Below are 25,063 nucleotides of genomic sequence, written 5' to 3'. Positions count from 1 at the left end.
TAATTGGATCAAGTCTGGCCTTCAGCGTAAGTTCGAGAGTTTTAGCGATGAATTTTTTTGTTTTGTTTTTGAGTTTCTCATCTTTTGATCTTTTGGCTGGCGTTGTTCAACTGATCTGCTGGTTGGGCACAAAAGTTCGAAATTTTTCATTCTTTTCGTTGGATTGTATTTCAGGACTGGTTTCGTTGTTTTTTAGTGCGCGTTTTTGTCACGTTTTTCGTTTTAAATAAGTCGCGACGTTCACGCTTGACGTGTCACACTTTTTGACACTGAAAAAAGAGAAACGATTCGGTCAAGTTCTATCTCTTCTTTTGTCTTTTTGTTTCATTCCCGAAGTGCATTAAGCGTGTCAATGGGGGCAGTTTCCGGCAACTTTAGGACTATGTTTTTTGGTTGAAATTATATTGTATGTTGGTATTCGTGGACTTTTGAACTTTTGATTTTGTTGTTATCAAGTTATGTTGATTGCAGGTGAAAATAGGCTGAATTTAAACACATTTTGCGTAGTCTTTCTGTTTTTGATTTTTTTTGATAATTTTTCTTTTCTCGGGCTTTCAGAAATTTTTGCCGAAAAATTTGTTGATACTTTTTTTGTTCAATTGTTCAATTAAGGTTGTTTGAAGAGCTATTATTACTAATTGAAAACATTTAAATGTGTCTAAAAATTTTTCTCATGTTCCTGTTTTATCGATCATTATGGTCCAATGCTAATTTTAAGGCTTGAATATAGGTTGCTGGATATTCTCTGGATAGAACGAAATGGTGTTGAATGAACTAATGAAAAATTTTGGCAACATTTCAGTAAAAGATGCAACCGTTTTCAACTTCTGAAATTTTTAGTCATTTTCTAAGTTTGGCCTTCAGCGTAAGTTCGAGAGTTTTAGCAATGAATATTTTTGTTTTGTTTTTGAGTTTCTCATCTTTTGATCTTTTGGCTGGCGTTGTTCAACTGATTTGATGGTTGGGTACAGTAGGCGGCTTTTTTCCGCTAATTGTCTGGCTATGTTTTTGGTTGAAACTATATCTTATGTTGGTGTTTGTGGCCTTTTAGTTTTGATGGTTTCAAGTTAAGTTTGTTGCAGCTGAAGAAAATTGGCTAAATTTAAACACAGTTGAAGTAGTTTTTGATTGTTTTTGGACAATTCTTCTGTTTTTGAGGCTATCAGTAGTTTTTTCGGATATTTCCAAGATATTATTTATGTTCAACTGTTCAATTAAGGTTGTTTGTAGGCCTGTAGTTCTAATTGAAAACATTTAAATGTTTGACATTATATTTAATAAAATAAATTAATCAACTCTGCTGTAGTTTTTGGTTGTTTTTCTTTTTGCTAATATTTCAATTGTTTCCCAGAGCCCTTGATTGTCGTGAGGGTGCTCCATGGATAAACCATGGATCTTTTCGGCTTCTCTCTTTTCTCCGTTTTGATTTTGTGGATATCACGTTAAGTTAGTCACAGGTGAAGAAAATAGGCTAATTTTAAACACTTTTTGCGTAGTTTTTTGATAGTTTTTTGGATAATTCCTTTTTTCGGGTTTTCAGGATTTTGTTTCCTGGTTTTTTTTGGGATATTATTTATGTTCAGTTGTTCAATTAGGGTTTTTTGTAGGCCTATTATTACTCATTGAAAACATTTGAATGTGTCTAAAAATTTTTCTCATGTTCCTGTTTTATCTATCATTGTGGTCCAATGCATATTTTAAGGCTTGAAATTAGGTTGCTGGATAGCCTCTGGATAGAATAAAATGGTTCAGAGGGAACTAATATTAAAAATTTTGGCAACATTTCAGTAAAAGATGCAACCGTTTTAAACTTCTGAAATTTTTAGTCATTTTCTAAGTTTATGAATTGTTACGGCCAGTGGAGCTTTTTATTTTTGCAGATTGGTTACTGAATAGATTCTAGATTGAAAAAGTGGTTTTGAACGCTAAAATTGCAAAACTAACAATTTTTTTTGCAATTTTCAATTTTTCAGTATTTTTTATATTTCTCAATTTTGGCTATCTTTAATGGCCAATAATCATCTTTCAAGGCTTTTGCTAGGATTAATGGGTATATGTAATTGGATCAAGTCTGGCCTTCAGCGTAAGTTCGAGAGTTTTAGCAATGAATTTTTTTGTTTTGTTTTTGAGTTTCTCATCTTTTGATCTTTTGGCTGGCGTTGTTCAACTGATCTGCTGGTTGGGCACAAAAATTCGAAATTTTTCATTCTTTTCGTTGGATTGTATTTCAGGACTGGTCTTGTTGTTTTTAGTGCGCTTTTTTGTCACGTTTTTCGTTTTAAATAAGTCGCGACGTTCACGCTTGACGTGTCACACTTTTTGACACTGAAAAAAGAGAAACGATTCGGTCAAGTTCTATCTCTTCTTTTGTCTTTGTTTCATTCCCGAAGTGCATCAAGCGTGTCAATGGGGGCTGTTTCCGGCAACTTTAGGACTATGTTTTTTGGTTGAAATTATATTGTATGTTGGTATTCGTGGACTTTTGATTTTGTTGTTATCAATTTACGTTGATTGCAGGTGGAGAAAATAGGCTGAATTTAAACACATTTTGCGTAGTCTTTCTGTTTTTGATGATTTTTTTGATAAATTTTTTTCTCGGGCTTTCAGAAATTTTTGCCGAATAATTTGTTGATACTTTTTTTGTTCAATTGTTCAATTAAGGTTGTTTGAAGAGCTATTATTACTAATTGAAAACATTTAAATGTGTCTAAAAATTTTTCTCATGTTCCTGTTTTATCGATCATTATGGTCCAATGCAAATTTTAAGGCTTGAATTTAGGTTGCTGGATATTCTCTGGATAGAATGAAATGGTGTTGAATGAACTAATATGAAAAATTTTGCAACATTTCAGTAAAAGATGCAACCGTTTTCAACTTCTGAAATTTTTAGTCATTTTCTAAGTTTACCAATTGTTACGGCCAGTGGAGCTTTTTAGTTTTGCAGGTGGGTTACTGAATAGATTCTAGAGTGAAAAAGTGGTTTTGAACTCTAAAATTGCAAAATTAACAATTTTTTGCAAATTTCAATTTTTAAGTATTTTTCATATTTCTCAATTTTTGCTATCTTTAATGGCCAATAATCATTTTTCAAGGATTTTGCTAGGGTTAATGGGTATATGTAATTGGATCAAGTTTGGCCTTCAGCGTAAGTTCGAGAGTCTTAGCAATGAATTTTTTTGTTTTGGTTTTGAGTTTCTCATCTTTTGATCTTTTGGCTGGCGTTGTTCAACTGATCTGCTGGTTGGGCACAAAAATTCAAAATTTTTCATTCTTTTCGTTGGATTGTATTTCAGGACTGGTCTTGTTGTTTTTAGTGCGCTTTTTTGTCACGTTTTTCGTTTTAAATAAGTCGCGACGTTCACGCTTGACGTGTCACACTTTTTGACACTGAAAAAAGAGAAACGATTCGGTCAAGTTCTATCTCTTCTTTTGTCTTTGTTTCATTCCCGAAGTGCATCAAGCGTGTCAATGGGGGCTGTTTCCGGCAACTTTAGGACTATGTTTTTTGGTTGAAATTATATTGTATGTTGGTATTCGTGGACTTTTGATTTTGTTGTTATCAATTTATGTTGATTGCAGGTGGAGAAAATAGGCTGAATTTAAACACATTTTGCGTAGTCTTTCTGTTTTTGATAATTTTTTTGATAATTTTTTTCTCGGGCTTTCAGAAATTTTTGCCGAATAATTTGTTGATACTTTTTTTGTTCAATTGTTCAATTAAGGTTGTTTGAAGAGCTATTATTACTAATTGAAAACATTTAAATGTGTCTAAAAATTTTTCTCATGTTCCTGTTTTATCGATCATTATGGTCCAATGCAAATTTTAAGGCTTGAATTTAGGTTGCTGGATATTCTCTGGATAGAATGAAATGGTGTTGAATGAACTATTATGAAAAATTTTGGCAACATTTCAGTAAAAGATGCAACCGTTTTCAACTTCTGAAATTTTTAGTCATTTTCTAAGTTTATAAATTGTTACGGCCAGTGGAGTTTTTATTTTTGCAGATGGGTTACTGGATAGATTCTAGAGTGAAAAAGTGGTTTTGAACTCTAAAATTGCAAATTTAACAATTTTTTGCAAATTTCAATTTTTAAGTATTTTTTTGATATTTCTCAATTTTTGCTATCTTTAATGGCCAATAATCATCTTTCAAGGATTTTGCTAGGGTTAATGGGTATATGTAATTGGATCAAGTTTGGCCTTCAGCGTAAGTTCGAGAGTCTTAGCAATGAATTTTTTTGTTTTGTTTTTGAGTTTCTCATCTTTTGATCTTTTGGCTGGCGTTGTTCAACTGATCTGCTGGTTGGGCACAAAAATTCGAAATTTTTCATTCTTTTCGTTGGATTGTATTTCAGGACTGGTTTCGTTGTTTTTTAGTGCGCTTTTTTGTCACGTTTTTCGTTTTAAATAAGTCGCGACGTTCACGCTTTACGTGTCACACTTTTTGACACTGAAAAAAGAGAAACGATTCGGTCAAGTTCTATCTCATCTTTTGTCTTTTTGTTTCATTCCCGAAGTGCATTAAGCGTGTCAATGGGGGCTGTTTCCGGCAACTTTATGACTATGTTTTTTGGCTGAAATTATATTGTATGTTGGTATTCGTGGACTTTTGAACTTTTGATTTTGTTATCAAGTTATGTTGATTGCAGGTGAAAATAGGCTGAATATAAACACATTTTGCGTAGTCTTTCTGTTTTTGATCATTGTTTCGATAATTTTTCTTTTCTCGGGCTTTCAGAAATTTTTTTCCGAATATTTTGCTGATACTTTTTTTGTTCAATTGTTCAATTAAGTTTGTTTGAAGAGCTATTATCACTAATTGAAAACATTTAAATGTCTAAAAATTTTTCTCATGTTCCTGTTTTATCGATCCTTATGGCCCAATGCAAATTTTAAGGCTTGAATTTAGGTTGCTGGATATTCTCTGGATAGAATGAAATGGTGTTGAATGAACTATTATGAAAAATTTTGGCAACATTTCAGTAAAAGATGCAACCGTTTTCAACTTCTGAAATTTTTAGTCATTTTCTAAGTTTACCAATTGTTACGGCCAGTGGAGCTTTTTAGTTTTGCAGGTGGGTTACTGAATAGATTCTAGAGTGAAAAAGTGGTTTTGAACTCTAAAATTGCAAATTTAACAATTTTTTGCAAATTTCAATTTTTAAGTATTTTTTTGATATTTCTCAATTTTTGCTATCTTTAATGGCCAATAATCATCTTTCAAGGATTTTGCTAGGGTTAATGGGTATATGTAATTGGATCAAGTTTGGCCTTCAGCGTAAGTTCGAGAGTCTTAGCAATGAATTTTTTTGTTTTGTTTTTGAGTTTCTCATCTTTTGATCTTTTGGCTGGCGTTGTTCAACTGATCTGCTGGTTGGGCACAAAAATTCGAAATTTTTCATTCTTTTCGTTGGATTGTATTTCAGGACTGGTTTCGTTGTTTTTTAGTGCGCTTTTTTGTCACGTTTTTCGTTTTAAATAAGTCGCGACGTTCACGCTTTACGTGTCACACTTTTTGACACTGAAAAAAGAGAAACGATTCGGTCAAGTTCTATCTCATCTTTTGTCTTTTTGTTTCATTCCCGAAGTGCATTAAGCGTGTCAATGGGGGCTGTTTCCGGCAACTTTATGACTATGTTTTTTGGCTGAAATTATATTGTATGTTGGTATTCGTGGACTTTTGAACTTTTGATTTTGTTATCAAGTTATGTTGATTGCAGGTGAAAATAGGCTGAATATAAACACATTTTGCGTAGTCTTTCTGTTTTTGATCATTGTTTCGATAATTTTTCTTTTCTCGGGCTTTCAGAAATTTTTTTCCGAATATTTTGCTGATACTTTTTTTGTTCAATTGTTCAATTAAGTTTGTTTGAAGAGCTATTATCACTAATTGAAAACATTTAAATGTCTAAAAATTTTTCTCATGTTCCTGTTTTATCGATCCTTATGGTCCAATGCAAATTTTAAGGCTTGAATTTAGGTTGCTGGATATTCTCTGGATAGAATGAAATGGTGTTGAATGAACTATTATGAAAAATTTTGGCAACATTTCAGTAAAAGATGCAACCGTTTTCAACTTCTGAAATTTTTAGTCATTTTCTAAGTTTACCAATTGTTACGGCCAGTGGAGCGTTTTAGTTTTGCAGATGAGTTACTGAATAGATTCTAGATTGAAAAAGTGGTTTTGAACTCTAAAATTGCAAAACTAACAATTTTGCAAATTTCAATTTTTAAGTATTTTTCATATTTCTCAATTTTTGCTATCTTTAATGGACAAATCATCTTTCAAGGCTTTTGCTAGGGTTAATGGGTGTATTTAATTGGATCAAGTTTGGCCTTCAGCGTAAGTTCGAGTTTTAGCAATGAATTTTTTTGTTTTGTTTTTGAGTTTCTCATCTTTTGATCTTTTGGCTGGCGTTGTTCAACTAATCTGCTGGTTGGGTACAGTAGGCGGCTTTTTTCCGCCAATTTTCTGGCTATGTTTTTGGTTGAAACTATATCTTATGTTGGTGTTTGTGGCCTTTTAAATTTGATGATATCAAGTTAAGTTCGTTGCAGCTGAAGAAAATTGGCTAAATTTAAACACAGTTTAAGTAGTTTTCGATTGTTTTTTGGACAATTCTTCTGTTTTTGAGGCTATCAGGAGTTTTTCCGGATATTTCCAAGATATTTTCAATGTTCAACTGTTCAATTAAGGTTGTTTGTAGGCCTGTAGTTCTAATTGAAAACATTTAAATGTTTGACATTACATTTAATAAAATAAATTAATCAACTCTGCTGTAGTTTTTGGTTGTTTTTCTTTTTGCTAATATTTCAATTGTTTCCCAGAGCCCTTAATTGTCGTGAGGGTGCTCCATGGATAAACCATGGATCTTTTCGGCTTCTCCCTTTTCTCCGTTGTGATTTTGTGGATATCACGTTAAGTTTGTCGCAGGTGAAGAAAATGGGCTAATTTTAAACACTTTTTGCGTAGTTTTTTGATAGTTTTTTGGATAATTCGTTTTTTCGGCCTTCAGGATTTTGTTTCCGGATTTCTTTGGGATATTTTATATGTTCAGTTGTTCAATTAGGTTTTTTTGTAGGCTTATTATTACTAATTGAAAACATTTAAATGTGTCTGAAAATATTTCTCATGTTCTTGTTTTTATCTATCATTGTGGTCCAATGCATATTTTAAGGCTTGAAATTAGGTTGCTGGATATTCTCTGGATAGAATGAAATGGTTTTGGATGAACTAATATTAAAAATTTTAGCAACATTTCAATAAAAATTGCAACCGTTTTGAATTTTAAGTTTTTAGTCATTTTCTAAGTTTATCAATTGTTACGGGCCAGAGGAATTTGTTAGTTATGCAGATAGGTTCCTGAATCGATTCTAAATTGAAAAAATGCTTTTTAACTTTAATATTGAAAAACTAACCATTTTTTTCAATTTTCAATTTTTAATTAGTTATGTTTCTCAATTTTTATCCTTGTTGGTCAATAATCATTTTTCAAGGCTTGTGCTTGGGTTAATGGGTTTTTAATTGGATTAAGTTTGTCCTTCAGCGTAAGTTCGAGAGTTTTAGCAATGAGTATTTTTATTTTGTTTTCATTTTAGTTTCTCATCTTTTGATCTTTTGGCTGAGGTTGTTCAACTGATTTGCTGGTTGGGTACAGTAATTCTAAATTTTTCATTCTTTTCGTTGGATTGTATTTCAGGACTGGTTCTGCTGTATTTTAGTGCGCTTTAAGTTGTTGTCACGTTTTTTGTTTTATTTAAGTCGCGAAGTTCACGCTTGACTTGTCACACTTTTTGACACTGAAAAAAGAGAAAAGATTCGGTCAAGTTCTATCTGTTCTTTTTGCTTTTTGTTTCATTCCCGAAGTGCATTAAGCGTGTCAATGGGGGCTGTTTCCGGCAACTTAATGACTATGTTTTTTGGTTGAAATTATATTGTATGTTGGTATTCGTGGCCTTTTGATTTTGTGGATATCACGTTAATTTTGTCGCAGGTGAAGAAAATTAGGTTTGTCGCAGGTGAAGAAAATAGGCTAATTGTAAACACATTTTGTGTAGTTTTTTTAGAGTTTTTTTGGATAATTCCTTTTTTCGGGCTTTCAGGAATTTGTTTCCTGATTTCTTTGGGATATTATTTATGTTCAGTTGTTCAATTAAGGTTTTTTGTAGGCTTATTATTACTAATTGAAAACATTTAAATGTGTCTAAAAATTTTTCTCATGTTCCTGTTTTATCGATCATTATGGTCCAATGCAAATTTTAAGGCTTGATATTAGGTTGCTGGATATTCTCTGGATAGAATGAAATGGTGTTGAATGAACTAATATGAAAAATTTTGGCAACATTTCAGTAAAAGATGCAACCGTTTTCAACTTCTGAAATTTTTAGTCATTTTCTAAGTTTATAAATTGTTACGGCCAGTGGAGTTTTTATTTTTGCAGATGGGTTACTGGATAGATTATAGATTGAAAAAGTGGTTTTGAACTCTAATATTGCAAAACTAACTATTTTTTTTGCTATTTTCAATATTTAAGTATTTTTCATATTTCTCAATTTTTGCTATCTTTAATGGCCAATAGCCATCTTTCAAGGCTTTTGCTAGTGTTAATGGGTTTATGTAATTGGATCAAGTTCGGCCTTCAGCGTAAGTTCGAGAGTTTTAGCAATGAATATTTTTGTTTTGTTTTTGAGTTTTTCATCTTTTGATCTTTTGGCTGGCGTTGTTCAACTGATCTGCTGGTTGGATACAAAAATTCTTAAATTTTTCATTCTTTTCGTTGGATTGTATTTCAGGACTGGTCTTGTTGCTTTTTAGTGCGCTTTTTTTGTCACGTTTTTCGTTTTATATAGGTCGCGATCTTCACGCTTGACGTGTCACAATTTTTGACACTGAAAAAAGAGAAAAGATTCGGTCAAGTTCTATCTCTTCTTTTGTCTTTTTGTTTCATTCCCGAAGTGCATTAAGCGTGTCAATGGGGGCTGTTTCCGGCAATTTGCTGGCTATGTTTTTGGTTGAAACTATATCTTATGTTGGTGTTTGTGGCCTTTTAGTTTTTATGATATCAAGTTAGGTTGATTGCAGGTGAAAATAGGCTAATTTTTAACACATTTTGCGTAGTTTTTCTGTTTTTGAAGATTTTTTTGTGGTAATTCCTCGATTTTTTAGGCTATCGGGAATTTTTTTGATATTTTTAGGATATTATTTATGTTTAATTCATTTAAGGTTGTTTGTAGGCCTATGGTTCTAATTGAAAACATTTAAATGGTTGACGTTACATTTCTTAAAATAAATTAATCAACTCTGCTGTAGTTTTTGGTTGTTTTTCTTTTTGCTTATGTTTCAATGGTTTCCCAGAGCCCTTGTCGTGAGGATGCTCCATGGATAAAGCATGGGTCTTTTCGGGTTCTCCCTTTTCTTGATGAATCGTTGGTTATGTTTTCCCATCAATTGATGTTTAGTGTTGTACGGTTTAACTCTATTCAAAAAATGAAAATCAATTAAATCGTACTACACTATCTTTTAAAAGTCGCAACTTATGGAAAGTCGCAACTTATGGAAAGTTTCCGGAAAATTTAAGTGATGGTTTTGGGCAAAAAAAAAGAGTTGTGTGGCGTAAAATTTTTTCACGCCAATTTGTTTAAGCAGAGAGAAAACGGTGTTTGAACAAAAATCACTTTCTCGCTAGTGGTTTTTGTTCACATGCGATTTTGACTTCGATTTTGACCGGTTTTTCTTTTTTAATCAGATTTTCTAATTGGTTTTTCCAGTCCATCCATAGTCCATTCTAGGTATAGTTTTTTTTGGCCAATTAAATTTCTTTGAGTTGTTCCAGGACTTGTCCTGCTATGTTTTCAATTTTAATCATAAGTTTACAAGTTTTATAGTCAATCAATGTAATTTTCGTTCCAATGTAAGTTGATTGCAGTTTGCTTTTTGTTATTGTTCTTAATTATATGGCATATCTCCGTCAAATGCTGATTAATCGATCGCATTTTATAAAAAATGATAATAATTTTTATAAATCTAATGGCTGCCATGATTCCAGAACTGTTATTTGCTTTAATTTTGGCGATATTTTTTTGGAGTGATTTCTGAAGTTTTCTAGCTTGTTTAGTTTTTTGAAGATATTTAAATGATGGCTGTGTTACATACGCCCTTATTTTAGTGCTTATAAGGTTCGGGCAACAGTTAAAAAGAACCAGGAGGCTCGGTAATGTGCGATCGCACATAAGGTTTCGGCCCGCTCATCCACAATTTTGGCTTAATTGTCTACCAAATGAGGAACAGATAGAAAAACCCAAAAATAAAAAAAACTGATTTTTTTTCAAAAAAAAGTGTTAGCGAAAAGATAGCCTCCAAAGCAAATAACTATAACTCAGTGGAGTAAAAAATGATGCCTTAGATTGATGAGATATGCCAATATTAAGCAAGTGAGTCAAGACAATCAGAAAAATCAAACAACAACAGCAAACATTAATTAAATCAAAAACTTAGTCCGTTTAAAAAGAAACAAAATTTAATGACAAAGTCAATATAGCGCCCGACAAAACTGAAACCAAAAAAGCTTGAAATTCACTAGAAAAGATATGGGACCAGTCCATAATAAGGTTTGGTAACAATTAGACAAGAAAGAACTAAAACAGTAGAGTTAAAAAATTCGCTTTATTTTTTTAAAAACAATTAATTTGAAAGTAATGGAAACCATTAGAAATCAATTAATGTATCTCATATGTTTGCGATTACCAATGCTTCTATAGAAGGGAATTATGACCTGTCTTGTTCATTTTTTATGCGTTTCCAGAAAGAACAACAAACAGACAACAAACAAAAAATCAATTTAAACTTGCCAGAAAACGCTGTCGAAGCCGTAAAGCCATTATTGGTCCTAAAAACATGTTCGATTGCGCCTTCTGCGAACACCGATAATGTAGTATGCGCCCTTTCATTTTTGAAAGTAGGTAAGAAGTGGACAAAAAGAAAAAAATGGCAAGATTGTGTAGTACTTTCTTTTTCGAAAAAAAAATTTTTTGCCAAAGTCATGAGAGCCATTAATTACAGAATGAAATAATCAAATATGTTCGTTTAGTTGTCCAAAGGAAGCCCATGAGACCTGCAATAAAAACAACGCAATACGCTCTACTTTTCTCAGATTTTTAAACCTCCATAAATCCATGTAAAAAACGAAAATCAAAAAAATCTTTTTAATTCCATATTCAACGCTGGACGAGCTTTCTAATGATACCCAGTCTCAACTCTCTACGATGAGTATATCGATCGGCGAAAATTGTCTGAACAAAAAACTCATTTGAGTATATAGTTCCTCCCCCCTCAAGAGGGGTCGGAACAATAATGTATGTGGTCAATGAATAGTACTTGAACCTCAAGTATTCCAAAATCGATTCATGTTTTTCTTTTTTTTTTCGGTACATGATGTTTCTGATTGAGCATGACATGAAGAGCCGACCCGGCCCACCCCACAACGTCTCTTTTCAGTATGTCGCCGAGGAGCTAGGGAAGTTTGGGTTCCAACTATTGGCTTCTGAGAAGGCTAACAACTTCGAAGGTTTCGCAGAATCGGAAATGAACATGTTACAGGAGACAAAAGACGCGACATTTTTCATAGAATGTGTTTACCTTTTTGGTAAAAATTGACAATGATATAACAGAAACTTGTACCAATTGAATTCTGTATTATAGTATGTGACCTGTAAATCTACGCGGATCTATTTTGATAGGTTTTTGTGTATAAATTTCATGATACTGATTAGTTTAGTTCTCTAAATTTTCGTCTATTTTTATTGGAGGCATAATAACCGGCTGCAATCTGTCCCGTTGATATGGCTAACATGTTCTACGAAACTCTGTTTCATTGGTGCGATTAGCGGTTTGAAATTTTTCAGCATGTGACTAAGTGCAGTGTGAAATGAAATGTGCTTTGAAATGAAAACTTCAAGCCTGAATATTTTTTGATTACTCAATAGGCCCAATACCAGAAAACCTACTTATTTAAGCAGGCTGAATTTGACAGAAACATATTAATGTCAACTTGACGAGTTCTTTTTTCTTAACTGCTCTCAAATTGAACTTGTTGCAGTAATATAGTCCTGTCGGTCTTTTCTATTGCCATTTCTCATATCGATTTTTCGTGTTATACTTTTTGCGTCCTAAGCCTTACTAATCTCTAAAGATGCGATTACCGAAACTGCTGAGGAGACAAATTAATTCTGTGAATTAATTTTTCTCCTCTAACATTCATAGAGTTAATTTGTCTCCTCAACAGTTCCGGTAATCGCATCTTTAGAGATTAGTAAGGCGAAGGACGAAAGAAAAAACTATGACACGAAAAACGGGTATTATGAGAAATGGCAATAGAAAAGACCAGCAGGACTATTATTATTGCAACAAGTTTAATTTGAGAGCAATTAAGAAAAAAGAACTCGTCCCATTAAGTTTATTATGTATCTGTCAAATTCAGTCTGCTTAAATAAGTAGGTTTTCTGGTATTGGGCCGTTTGATTTCTATTGAGACAAACTAATTTTGGTCTTTTCTATTGCCATTTCTCATAATACCGATTTTTCATCATAGTTTTTTTGTCCTACGCCTTACTAGTCTCTAAAGATGCAATTACCGAAACTGTTGAGGAGACAATTTAATTCTATGAATGTCCATTTCCCTCCACTTGGCCTTCTCCTCCGACTCATTCCATGTGCGTGTAACCACGGAAATTCGACCCTCTTGATACCCCCACTTGGTTAAGTTTTCTTTTATATTTTGTTAACGCCGTAAAGCTCAAAAGGCGTTTGTTCAAAATCTGATACAGCTTTTGAGCTACTTCTAATTTTTCACTTTTTAGATGTGATCTTGTTGCTGAATTGCTTGATTAATTCTTTAATTGTAAATTACTTGCTTACATAGTGTACAACTGCCTAATGAAGGCTGGGATAAACTAATAATCAAAACGAAAAATATAGGAAGCTTTCATAGCAGATATATTGGAGCACAGAAAACAAATTAGAAAATATCTTAGAGCCTAGAAACCTAACTTATGTTAATAAACTCAGAACGAAAACAAACTTACCAAATTTATAACGACAACTGCAGCTAAGATTTTAGAAATCAGTTTAGATCTGTATGTTTGTCAAATATTGATATTTATCTACTAATATTGAATGGGAAATGTAACTTTGTGAACAATCGCAAGTGAACTAGTTTTTTTGCATGTAATAATGAAATGACGCCCACTTATAAGCCCCAAAATCGCCTGATTTTTGATACATTAACCTTTTAACAAATGTACACTGTAAATATTTCAGTCTATATATACGACTGATTTTTGTTAAAATCCACTTTTTCTCTTCTCTTTTGAATCTCCTAAAATTAATTTATCTTATTCTAACATCTTTTGAGCTTAAACAGCTTCAATCTCTAACTTGCCAAAACTCGTCCCGCCTCATCGGGGTTGTTGCGGTAGTGTTCGTAATGCTGCTAACAACATAAATAGCATTTTTGAGTTTAGTTGCATCGGAAACTTCATCAGTGGATTTCCACAACTATTGCAATCTATATTCTACCATTGGAATTTTTTTGCAGATTTTCGGCAATTTAACCGTTTTTTTCTGAGCCTTTTTGGGTTATTTGTAGGCTATTCTTCATTTTCAGTTGGATTGGACTTTTTAAGCAGCTAGGAGGAGTGATGTTGTTTAGTGTTCTGCCTTTTGTCAAGGAGATCACAGGCTTGGCGTTTTTTAAACGAAGTTAGTTATTTGTTTCGAATTATAGCGTCTGGGGAAGCTCTCAGATATGCCATTTGTTTGCAGAAATTTTTTTGGATGTAATCTGAAAGCTATACGACAGTTTTTTTGGTTAATGTTGCTGCTGTTGAAAACTTAAAACATTTCGACTAGTTTTGAAATGTTTGGGCTAATATCTTTCTATTTTATATAGAATTCTATCAAATGATGTTTAGGGCGATTATTGTAATCATAAGCGTCTTTTTTATGGAAACTTGTTGCTTGACCTTCTGTTCTAGGATGTTTCCTTGCTTCCTTGATTGGTTTCACTTTTACTGAAGAGAAACGGGTGACACCTGAGGGCATTTGATTGCTGTGTAACTCTCCAAGAGGCCTAGACGCTAAGTGTACTGTTCGCGTTCACCGAAGTTGTTAAGCAAACAGTACTTCATGAGCAATTTTATTTTTTTGGCTGCTTTGATTAATCTAAGCTAGCTTCCACCAAAGCGAATACCTCGCTTGTCGTTCGGGAGCAAGTCGTTTGAAATTATTTGCTTGTTTTTTCTTGAGGTAGGTAGGTTAATAACGACGGGAGCGTAGTAGGTTTATTTGGGTCTTCTGTGTTCCATGCGGAAGATAAAATATGAAGAGAAAACAATTTCATTTTTTATTTTTTTGCTAAGCGTTGATAATAAAAATATTATGGCGGCTGGCTGGTTTTTTTTTGTTCAATTGGTGCCTTGTCGGCTCCGTTCTCACATTTCTTTCGTTTAGTACTGATCGTTTAATGGGTTAAGTTTTTTTGGCACTCGCTTTCACTATCGCTTGTTACACTCATTACATCTGCGTGAGTTTGAAATCGTGGCTGTAAGTTGAATGAAAAGGTGTGCTTCCTCCTTGGCTTTATGTATCCCCAATTTTTGCCAGTTTTTGACCTGTTTGACATTTTTGGGTTGAATTGAAGCTGGTGCCAATATTCCTTGTATATGTACCCAGTCAACGACAAGAAACGTGCAAAGGGAATACGGACACGCTTAAGCGATTGGTAAGCTAGTTACGAAAGACCAATTCAGCCAGATGTACAGATCTTTGTATCAACCGATCACCACAACACCGGAGATTGGACTTGGGATTAAGTTGCCAAAAGTTGTTGAATGGGTAAATTGCATTCACAGTCCCTCAGAATATAAATACTCGCCTCGATATCCGCTTAAACAGCACTGTAAACTTCTAAATAGCTTCAAGATAATCGCCTTAAATACACTTTGTGAATACGGCTATGCTAAAACCGTTTGTTTTTCAGTACTTAACAATTGGCCTTCTATTTCCATGTATTTTTCGATGTTAGTTGACAATTTTTGGTAGCAGGCTGTGATTGACGAGTTTTGTGTCCCTTTTTTGCGGCTCTGTGGCTATTTTCTTTTCGTGACATGGTATTTTTTCGTTAGAATGAAATTTCGATTTTTTCAGTTTCTAAGCTTTAATCAGATTTTTTGTACCGACCCACTTTAGTGGGGGGAGGATCTATATACTGAAACTGGGTTTTTTGTTCAGTCAATTTTGACCAATCGATATATTCATCGTAGAGCTGTGAGTGGTATCATTAGAAATCCCGTCCAGCAAAGATTATGAAATTAAAAAGATTTTCTTTTTCGTTTTTAATAGCCGCTCTCATCTTCTCAGCCGGCTATTATTGCGCTCGTATTTTTTTTTACTTCGTCAAACTTTTTTTCGCTTTACCATTTTGCCGCTTTTTCGACATTTTGCGTGAAATCTTTTTGACTTCTCTAGGCTAGTTTCTCTCTTCTCTCATTCTGCTAAAAGTGAATTTGAACATCAGTTGCTAAGCAAAGCAATTCAAATTGAACAGAGTCGGTATAAAAAATTGAATTCAGAAATAGAAACGGGATAAACCCATAAAGCCCAATTTTAGATGCCCGCTATTTGAACGTCGTTCCTATAAGTCTTAGTTACCACCTCTAATGCTTATTGGTGTTGATAGTAGCCCCTGTAGCCGCCCTCTGAGAAACAGAAGTATGTTCAACTACGAAATGCCATCAAAATAAATCGGACTTAAAAAATATTTTTGTACAAAAATCTTTTTTTTTCAATATATTCTATTCGTTCAATCCCAATCATGCTTATTGGAATCAACGGCGGCTATTTTCCGGCAATCTGCCGGGTATGTTTGCTATTTTCAGGGACTTAACGATGTTTAAAGTTTTGTGAATAAAAGACGGATTTCGGTCGTTTTTATTCAAATTTTCTGAAATTTTTGCCTAAATTTTTGTCAGGTTTGCTAAAATATCTAAAAATTGTTTAAAAAAAGTTGTATGTTTGTTTTCTAAAGATAGAAGAGTGTCGATCAAATTTTTCATCTTATTTTTGGCTCAAATTTTTGCTACATGTTTAAAGAAAAGTCAGCCTTTTTTCATCGAAAATTTAAATATGCTTTTTAGTCAACTCGACTTAAGTTTGCCGAAAGTGAACACCTACAAATAGCTGACTTAAGTTGCTTCAACTCAGGAGAGGGCTAAATTACCTCTCCGCTCTCTTTGAAAGTTTTCTGGTTTGAAAATTTTGCCGGTGTTTAGCTAAACAGTATCATTTTTTTGATATATGAACTTTTTGCCAAATTATCCGTATCCACTTATCTTGGAAGCATTGCATGTTCTTAATGTGCGAATAGTAATAGCGAGTCTAGTATTGGTCTGACCGTGGTATTCTAAAATCTAAAATTAATCTGGTTGTAATCAGTGGCTGTCTTTAAAACAGCTATCGACTGATTTATGTTCATTACAGAACAGCACAATTCATATCAAGTATCACTATTGACAGGTCCCATTGGTTTTTTGAACAATTGCCTTCATGAACAATTGTTTTCGCACTTTTTAGTCGGAAGCTTTTTGTTTTGTCGTTTTCAAAAAAAAACAAGGGACTATAGAGCTTTGCCAATATGTTCAATTAATTCTTGTTTAACTTGCAGCTTAATTTCAGCAAATACTGAATGCATCTACAGTTTAAATAAATTTTAATCTCTATGGCGGCTTTACGCGTTAAGTGAATGTTTTCTGCTTTCAAAACTAATAGTTGCACAAAATTTTTGATTTTTGGACTTTTACCCAATTTTCAGGTTTTTTTCCTGGCTTTTGTCACATTATCAAATTATTGATAAGGCACTTGTCACTTGGTGTTCAAAAAATAGGCGCTGTTAAACTTATACATTTTTAAGGAATAAGTTATGGTTTTAGCGGTTTCGACACAGTTTTCAAGAAAAATATAAAGGAATTTATTTCAATTCTGTCCTTAATTGTGTTTTTCTTGCAGTCGTATGGGAATTTTTGAAACATAGCTGGCCGATTGCCAGAAAATAGCCGCAATAGCTTCGTAGATCTGCAGTCTCAAAAAACAGTAAAAAGACAGACCAAATAAATTGTCTTTTCATTGAAGGTTGATATGTTAAATTTTGATTAAAAATCTGTATAAGTTTTTGCTGCCTCTTTTAGCTGTTCTCAAACACCCTTCAATTAGAGTGATGCACCCATTCGACCTTATCTCTTTGAGTTAAGGTAAAGAAAAGTCAATTTCAAAGTGAGGAAGTCATTTTTGATAGTGAGGTTTGTCAAGTATGACCAAAAAATTAATCACGCGAATTAACAAAAAACTCGCCGCATTAAGCGCGAAAATTGACGTCACGCACGCACTTCAGTTGAAATAGCATGAAAAATTGAACAAAAATCAGATTTGAAGTGGTTGACGTCATATGATTGTAACAAAAATCTTGACGACGAAATAAAAAAACCAAGAGCAGGCCAATAGTAGCCCCAGCTATCGCTGTGCGGCTACTAATAATTAGAGGTCTCAAAGGATATGGACTCGTGTTATGGAACAGAAATATGAGCCTATATTCTAACTTTTTTTATTAGCTGAAGGTTTTCATCACTTTAAAGAAGAAAGTATAAAAATTTTCATATTCTTTTTTCATATTCATTAATCTTATGTCACATATCACATTTTGGCATCGCATGGAGACGCAATTGGTCATATTTAATTTTTAGTGAAATAATTGTGATCTTAATAGCTTCGACAAGGGTTTTTTGCAACAAAAAAATTTAACTTTTTTTTTTACTTTTGTCTGTATTTGGATTTCATTTTTTTAAAGGTATGACGAATTCTGCTTTTTGGCAGGTCTCAGTGGCTTCCGTGAAAGAATAAACATAGATGTTTAGATATTTCAATTTACAGCTGATAGAATTTCAAGACTTTAAAAATAATTGTTTTCAAAAATTGTATTTTAGCTTGTTTTAATAAATACAAGTCAGATACCACTTTTTGGCTTCGAAGGAAGTTGCAATTGAATAATGGTACTTCTTCTGAAATTATGGTTTTTAATGGCTGTGGTGCCTGTTTTTTGCCATTTTTTTAAACAATATTTGCCTGTGTTTGAGTTTCCTTTTGTAAACGTCTAACTTGGTTTGGTTAATGACAGGTCTCCTTTGCATCTTCTGTTCTTTTTTGTCTATTTTTGTTAATCACCTATTCTCGTTAATTGCAGGTCATATATCATATAATTGGCGTTGACAAAGGCGCAGATCAACATATCTAAAGTTTTCAGAGAATTGATTATTGTTATACCAGTTTTTCGATTTTTTTCTTTGATGTTTGTCTGCATTTGACGTTGTTTTTGTTAACGTATAACTTTTTCTGAGAAAGTCGGTCTCAGGGGCTTCTTTTGATTAAGTTAACCTGTTTAATAAATTTCTTTTATTGCTGGTTTTTTAATGCCTTCAATAATAATTGTTTTGAAATCTTAACTCTTCTGCATCTTCTGTTCTTTTTTTGTCTATTTGTTACTTAGTCTAATTAATTACAAGTGCCATATCACGTTGCTGGCATAAAAAGAAAGCAAAATTTAACATATCTAATGATTTAAGTGAATTCAATATGGCTATAATGGCTTCGAAACTCGTTTTTCGAAAGAAAAATCTTTGATTTTGTTTTTGTCTGTACTTGACGTTCTTTTTGTAGACGTAGGACATATTCTGATAAAAAAGTCTCTATGGTTTCATTTAGGGAAATAAATAAAACTTTTGTTTTACTTCAAGGTATAGTTAATCATTTTCATGACCTTTGAATTAATTGTTTTCGAAGAATACGAAGGGTTGTTTTTAACTTTGCTCTTTTCCTGTCTACTTGTTACCTAGCCTCATCAATGAATGGTCACATATCACTTTATTGGCGATCAAGAAAATGCGCGACCAAACATTTTTGATTCTTAGGGATTAGATAATGGTTTTATAGCGGCTTCGACGCCACTTTTCGCAAAATTTATTTGAGTTTTTGTTTTTATTTCTGTACCTGTTTTTTGGAGTCAAAAAATCTTTTAATGATTTACAAACCTATTTGCAGAACCGATACTTTGTTTTTAAATGTCGTTTTATCCGTTTTTACGAGCCATCCAATCCTTTTTTGTTTTGAGAAAAAGCTGCTGTTGATAACGTTTTATGCATCTGGATTTTTCTTCCTATTTATTGTTCTGATTTCCAGGAACTTCGTCGGTGAACTCAAAATTTGACGCTGATTCTCGTGAAATTGATTTGAAAGGTTGTGGATTTGTTCCGATTGATATTTTGTGGCTGCACATGGTTTTCTGAAACACTAGAGATATTGATATAGGTACGATTGTTTCAAGTTAGCAGTTTGCAGCGACTTCCGGAATTTAATTTTCCGGTGGTTCTACAACCGGTATTTTAGGCGAGTTTCTGTTGGAAATTGTCAGCAAACACCAGTTATTATTTCTGTTACTTGAAGAGGTTACTGTTGTTTGACTTCAGCCGCTTTCTAGTTGTACCGAAAGTACATGCTGTTTGTAATGCGTTTTTTATTAATGGCTTAAAATGAGGTTTTCGCAAATTGCGTTTTGCATTTAACCGCAGTGCAATTGAGTTTCGACTCATTCAAATACTGAGTTTAAAACTAGTTTCTTTTTAGACTTACCGGGGGCATTGAGTTATCGGGATGAGTCTGAAATAATTAGTTTCTCTCGTTCGTAGTTATTTTATTTCGATTGTAACCAAATGAATTTCTCCTTCTCGATTTTGATGGCTTAATCTAGGATGTTTTCTCAAAAAGTTTCCTGATTGCAGGCTTCGGTTTCGCCTCCTTGAATTGGTCTCAAATATGTAAGTTTTGTGATGCCTATACATGTTGTATTGAATATCAAAAGCGACTATTCGTATCCGACGTGTTAGCTGTCTACTGAAAGTTTTTCTTTAGTCTTGGTTAATTTGAGAGAGGTGATAAATATAGACGATTTTTTTTCTTCAGTTCTTTGAATACCCATTGGTGGTTTATTGGCCATTCCTACTTCTTAGCTATTTTCCCCGTGTGATAGGTTGCTTTTCTGGTCAATAATGTTTGATGTAAGATACCTAAATATTAAACCGAAAGTGAACGGACGCGTTTAACTAATGTCAGTGGAGCTGCTCCGTTGATAGATTTGTTTATTAATGTTTGCGCTCACGCCGTTTCATTCACTGTTGTTTCAATTCATATATGCATCATTGTAATAGTTTTTTGTTCTGATACGATGATAGTAACTGGTTTTTTAATTAGCTCCTAACGCCGTTTGTGATGTTTTCTTAAGGGCAATTTTTCTCTGGGATCTTATCGGGTCATATCGCGCTCTGCCAGGGAGGAGTTTTAAATTTCTGAGAAACTGCCCGACTGTTAACTAGCCGAGAAATCTTTCATTTTAGCCGTAGTATGTTGTAATTCTTTCGTCTATTTGAATGCAAATAATTTGTTATATTTATCGCCATAATTGAATAGTTTTTATGCTACCATTTAAGCGTTATCAGGCGTCGTCCTTTTGTATTCATTACATGTTGTTGTTGTTGATTGGGATTTACAGCTTGCGCTGAAGGGAGTTGATCTCAGATGGTTCACTACACATAGTGATTCCAGTTTTGGCGGCAGTTGTGGCAGTCACATTGTAGTACCTATGTGCAGCAGTAGTACCTATGAGTAGCAGAATCTGGCTTCAAACTTTTTCCACATGAAGTTCACGAGACGGCGCTCCAAAGCCACTTGAGACCTGGGGACGCAGACGCAATTTTGCGACGCGTGATCCTCTAAACACGAGAAACCGGCGCGACTTCTGTTCGTGGTGGATTAATCCTGATTTTTTTAATCGCTTATTCTGGATTTGTTCGTTTCGCATACTTCTATTTCGCAGTCGATGAAATTGTTATTTCGTAGCAGCTTTGACAAATACATAAGATCGGAAAGTTGTAGGAACATGTTCAAAGGCAAGAGCTGGAAAAACTTCAACAGCTCGTAAAAAGATTTACTAAAGTCATCAGCAGCCCATTTTAGAACTCGATACTGGAATTTTTCTAGACTTTTCATATAGGCTCTATTCGCTGACCAACATTAAAGCAAACGAGAGTATTGGCAGAACTACTGACTTGTACATGTCAATCTTTACTTTTGATTCTACTCCAAAGCCCAGGTTTCTTTTGATGAAGAAAAACACTTGGTTTGCTTTAGAACTCCGGGATTCAATCTGCAGAGAAAAGCTCATGTCACATTGAATAGTTAATCCCAGGTCTTTCATTGCGGAAGTTCGTTCGATTTCTTCTTTTAGTCAGAAACTTTGGCTTTGACCACGAAAAACCAATTGTTTTCAGTTGTCAGCAGCAAAAGCCATTTTGTTCGATTCAACCCAATTCATGACATTGTTCAGATCGTTTTGGATGTTGGTATGAGCATTGCCTACAGAGAGTATCTTCGGATCCTATCATTTATCGCTGTTTTTTATAAATTGGGTTTGTTGACTATTTGTGTTTGTAGGTTTTGACCGGTTTTCAGAAATTATTTTGTCAATATCTGACGTTTTTACGTTGGGTTTTTATACATTTTTGCGTTCACTCTGTTTTTACTGGGCCGTCGTTGTGTGGGTGTCCACTACTGTGCTTTACAACTAGTTTTGACCAGTTTTAAGTTTTCTGCTCTCTTTTTGATTTCTCAAATAGTGTTGTTTTGAAGAAAGTCATTAGGGGGTTTTAATTAATCTGTTGCTTATTCAGTTTGCTGCTGATTTTGCTTGCCATTTTTTAGATTGCTATACGAAGGCTGTTTATGTTTTTTGCCTCAATTTGTTAAGGTTCAGTTTTGATGTCGTAATCTGTCAGATTATGTTTTTCGTACTTTGTAAGACCTGTTTAGTTTCGCCATGTTCGAGATTTTTGTCAGTTTTAGTTGCGTTTTGTAAAATTTTCTTAAATATTCTTTTTAGAAATAAATTTTTTTTCTCCGCGGAGTTTTTGAGTTTTTCGTTACGCCAAAATCAAATAGAGAAACTTGTATAAAGTTTTGTAGTTATCATATGTTCTTTGCTAATCTTGTGCTTAATATCACCATAATTTACTATTGGCTGTTCTTCGCTGTTCAGTGTATCATGTGTAGCAGAATATTTTGTTTTTGAGTCCGCTCAGGAGTTTTTGAAAGGCTCATTTTTCCGATTGCAAGTTTTGATTGTGGGGTTTGTCGGCTAAGTCTGCTGACATTTCTTTATTATATCCTTTAGTGATTCTTCTCAGTTTTTCTCACCCAAATTTTGTGTTGCTGTTAGTGCTAATCCGGCCCTCCAGTGAAATTTGTTTTCAATTTTTGCTTTGTAGTGTAGCTATATCATTTGCCTCTGTTTGGTGTTTGACGTATTTAGCGATTTTTGAGCCCGGCTCGATTCGATATGCCTGCACCAGGTTTTTACGTTTCATGCACTGTAAACTGTAAACTTTGTCCAATATTCCTTTGTATTGTTCTACTATTTCACGTTTTCAGTCTAAAAACTTTGCAGAAATCTTTTCCGTTAGCTCGCTGCGCCTTGTTATGGTTTCGCCATGTTTGGATCGAAGAGTAAAAAAAGAATGCTGTGTTTGAAACATAGAAATTTTGAACTGAACTTAAGCAAAAGAGGACTTGATAAACATTTTGGAGGTCAGTGATTCCAATCATTAACTTCAGTTGGTAAATCTGTTTTGAGTTTTTAATATACGATCAAAAATGAAATAGGTTATGTTTATCTGACTCTCATCGTGATTTCGGTGCAAAGCTTCAGAAATTGAGTTTTCACAAATTTGATGAACTCTCGTTGCGATAACAAAAGTTGCGTGACTTAGCGGTAAAATAACTCGTTAACGCCCGCCGAGTTTATCTCACTCTTTTTAGCACCAATATTACTAAGTAAACAGTGGCGAAGTGTGATAAGCACGTAATCTAAACACGGCATTAGTGTGATAAAGTTCTGCAACTGTACTGTGCGATTTTTATCGCTCTCTCGAAGTTATTCAACTACTCCGCTTCAGCTTGGAATTTGATAACTTCTTTGGCAATAACAACTGTTGCAATATTAATGGCGGTGGTCAAGCAAGCCGATAGGCAAACAAGCCGAATCTTGACAATTGGGTCAAGTAAGCTGAAAATTGTGTAAATAATTCTACTATAAGATGTCCCTGGCGGGCTGGTGGGCGCGTTTTGCACGCGTCGCAGATTTGCCGCAATAACCGGCCAGCGTTTTCCGGATTACATCCCACAGTGGATGAGAGGCATGGCAATGGACAGCAGTCCTCTGAAGTCCGCAGTCATTATGTCCAAAAAGTGACGTATCTTTGTTCCTTTGGTACAGTGGAATACATTATAAATTATAATACAATGCGCAATCTTGATTGTAACGGTTAACAATGTATTTTTTCTGATAGATTACATGGATCTTTTCAACAATTGCCCCCTTTTGCAAAAGGGGGCTATTCTTGAATAGAATTTAAGCGAGCTATTTATTAGCCAATCAGAGGCGACTAATAACTTTCACGCATGCACATACTATGTTCAATTAAATAGAATAAAATACACAATTGTATGGCAACTAGCCGAACCGGAATACAAAGCGAAAGGAATTTCCGACTGGCGGGTTGGTGAGCGCGGGTCGCGTCTTCGCCGCGATAACAGACCCGCGATTTCCGGATTACATCCCACAGCGAATGAGAAGCATGGCAGTGAACGGCGGTCCGCAATTGCACTTAAACTAATTTTCTGCTATCTAAACTGTAGTCCAAGTAATATTGTGGTAAAGTGTAGCACAGAAGGGGTGGCGATTCTCGACTATGTACCCAAGGGGGGGGGGGGGGCAATTGTTGAAAAGATCCGATTCCATAACTATTACTTAGCTTTCGGCTTGCTTTTATCGTCTTACTTCTACTTCGGCTTACATTGCATTCACCAATATTCAGTACGTCTTCCCAGAAATTTTGGTGCGTTGAGCACTTATAGGAAGCTTTGAAACTACTCCTGAACTCTTTCTTTGAACTTCAAAAAGTTGGTCAACATTTGTTCTCATCTTAGAAACGGTATTTTAAAATACTCAATGAATGTTGTATCACTCAATCTGATCAAGATTTATTGAATCAAGAATTATTGCCTTCACTTTTTATGCTAAAATTGAGAGTGATTTCGTGCTTTAAAGAATTGCTATAAATTAAACTAGAGCATTTGATTGTTTGATAGTTGTATGTGACCATTTGGAACCTCATTAAATTCATACGTATAGAAACGCCTTCGCGATATAGATAAATTTTTACAATTCTTTATGTAAAAGATAAAAGAAATGTCTTGTTTTGAGGTATTTTTTTTATTGGAGGGAGGGGTTGTATAAGTTATCAGAAACTTTTCGTAACGAAACGATTTTTGAGTTGAGATATCTCCGAAACATCGCCACGTTTTCGGAGTTGCTGTAAGTACTGTTTGTTGGGAGCCGTGCCAAAAATGGAGCGAAACACCGAGTTTAAATCAACACCGCATCAGTGTATTTACTGAACAGCGATACGCTATATCGCTTTCTCTTCATCGTATACGCAAACTACCCAACAAACAAGATGTGCACGTTCGCATTTTTCCTGTCTCGGCTCTCCCAGCTTAGGTGGCATATAACATTGCTTCGCCCGTTAATCTTATCCGTTATTGCCCTCCAGTACGTCATGCAACCCTAGTTACAGAAATGTCATTACATAATTGAGTAACAATTAGTGTGATATGTTCGCTAGGGTATTGCAAATAATCCCTGAGATTGAGGGGGGGGGGTAACACGAAAAATATCCTACCTTTTTGCTCATAGAATTATGCAGCATGGCAATACATCATTTGCATCTGAGGTCCGATCGGCCAATGACCGGGCACGTAGATCTGATCGGCCAATTGGATATTCGGTTCAGTTTCAGTCAACTTATTTAATTGTACATGCCCGCCACCCCTTACAGTTGAATTTGTGATCT

At 34.3% G+C, this 25,063-nt stretch overlaps 1 protein-coding gene across 2 annotated transcripts in view; it reads left to right on the top strand.

Annotated features, from left to right (window-relative positions):
• Window positions 1-25,063, top strand: part of LOC142353208 (putative thiopurine S-methyltransferase) — a 332,531-nt gene that overhangs the window by 275,595 nt on the left and 31,873 nt on the right. Inside the window, exon 4 of one of the 2 annotated variants that reach the window (XM_075405435.1) lies at window positions 11,428-11,788. The exons of the other annotated variant lie outside the window; for it this stretch is intronic. Coding sequence (XP_075261550.1) covers window positions 11,428-11,654 — 227 coding nt within the window. The 3' untranslated portion in view covers window positions 11,655-11,788. Of the gene's footprint in view, window positions 1-11,427; window positions 11,789-25,063 lie in introns of those variants that run through there. 2 annotated transcript variants of the gene reach the window in all.

Source organism: Convolutriloba macropyga, chromosome 14 (assembly GCF_964194025.1).
Source record: "Convolutriloba macropyga chromosome 14, txConMacr16.3, whole genome shotgun sequence".
In the NCBI taxonomy this organism is placed as follows: Eukaryota; Metazoa; Xenacoelomorpha; order Acoela; family Convolutidae; genus Convolutriloba; species Convolutriloba macropyga.
The sequence above is the reverse complement of the archived record's forward strand: the minus strand, read 5'-3'. Positions and strand labels throughout refer to the sequence as shown.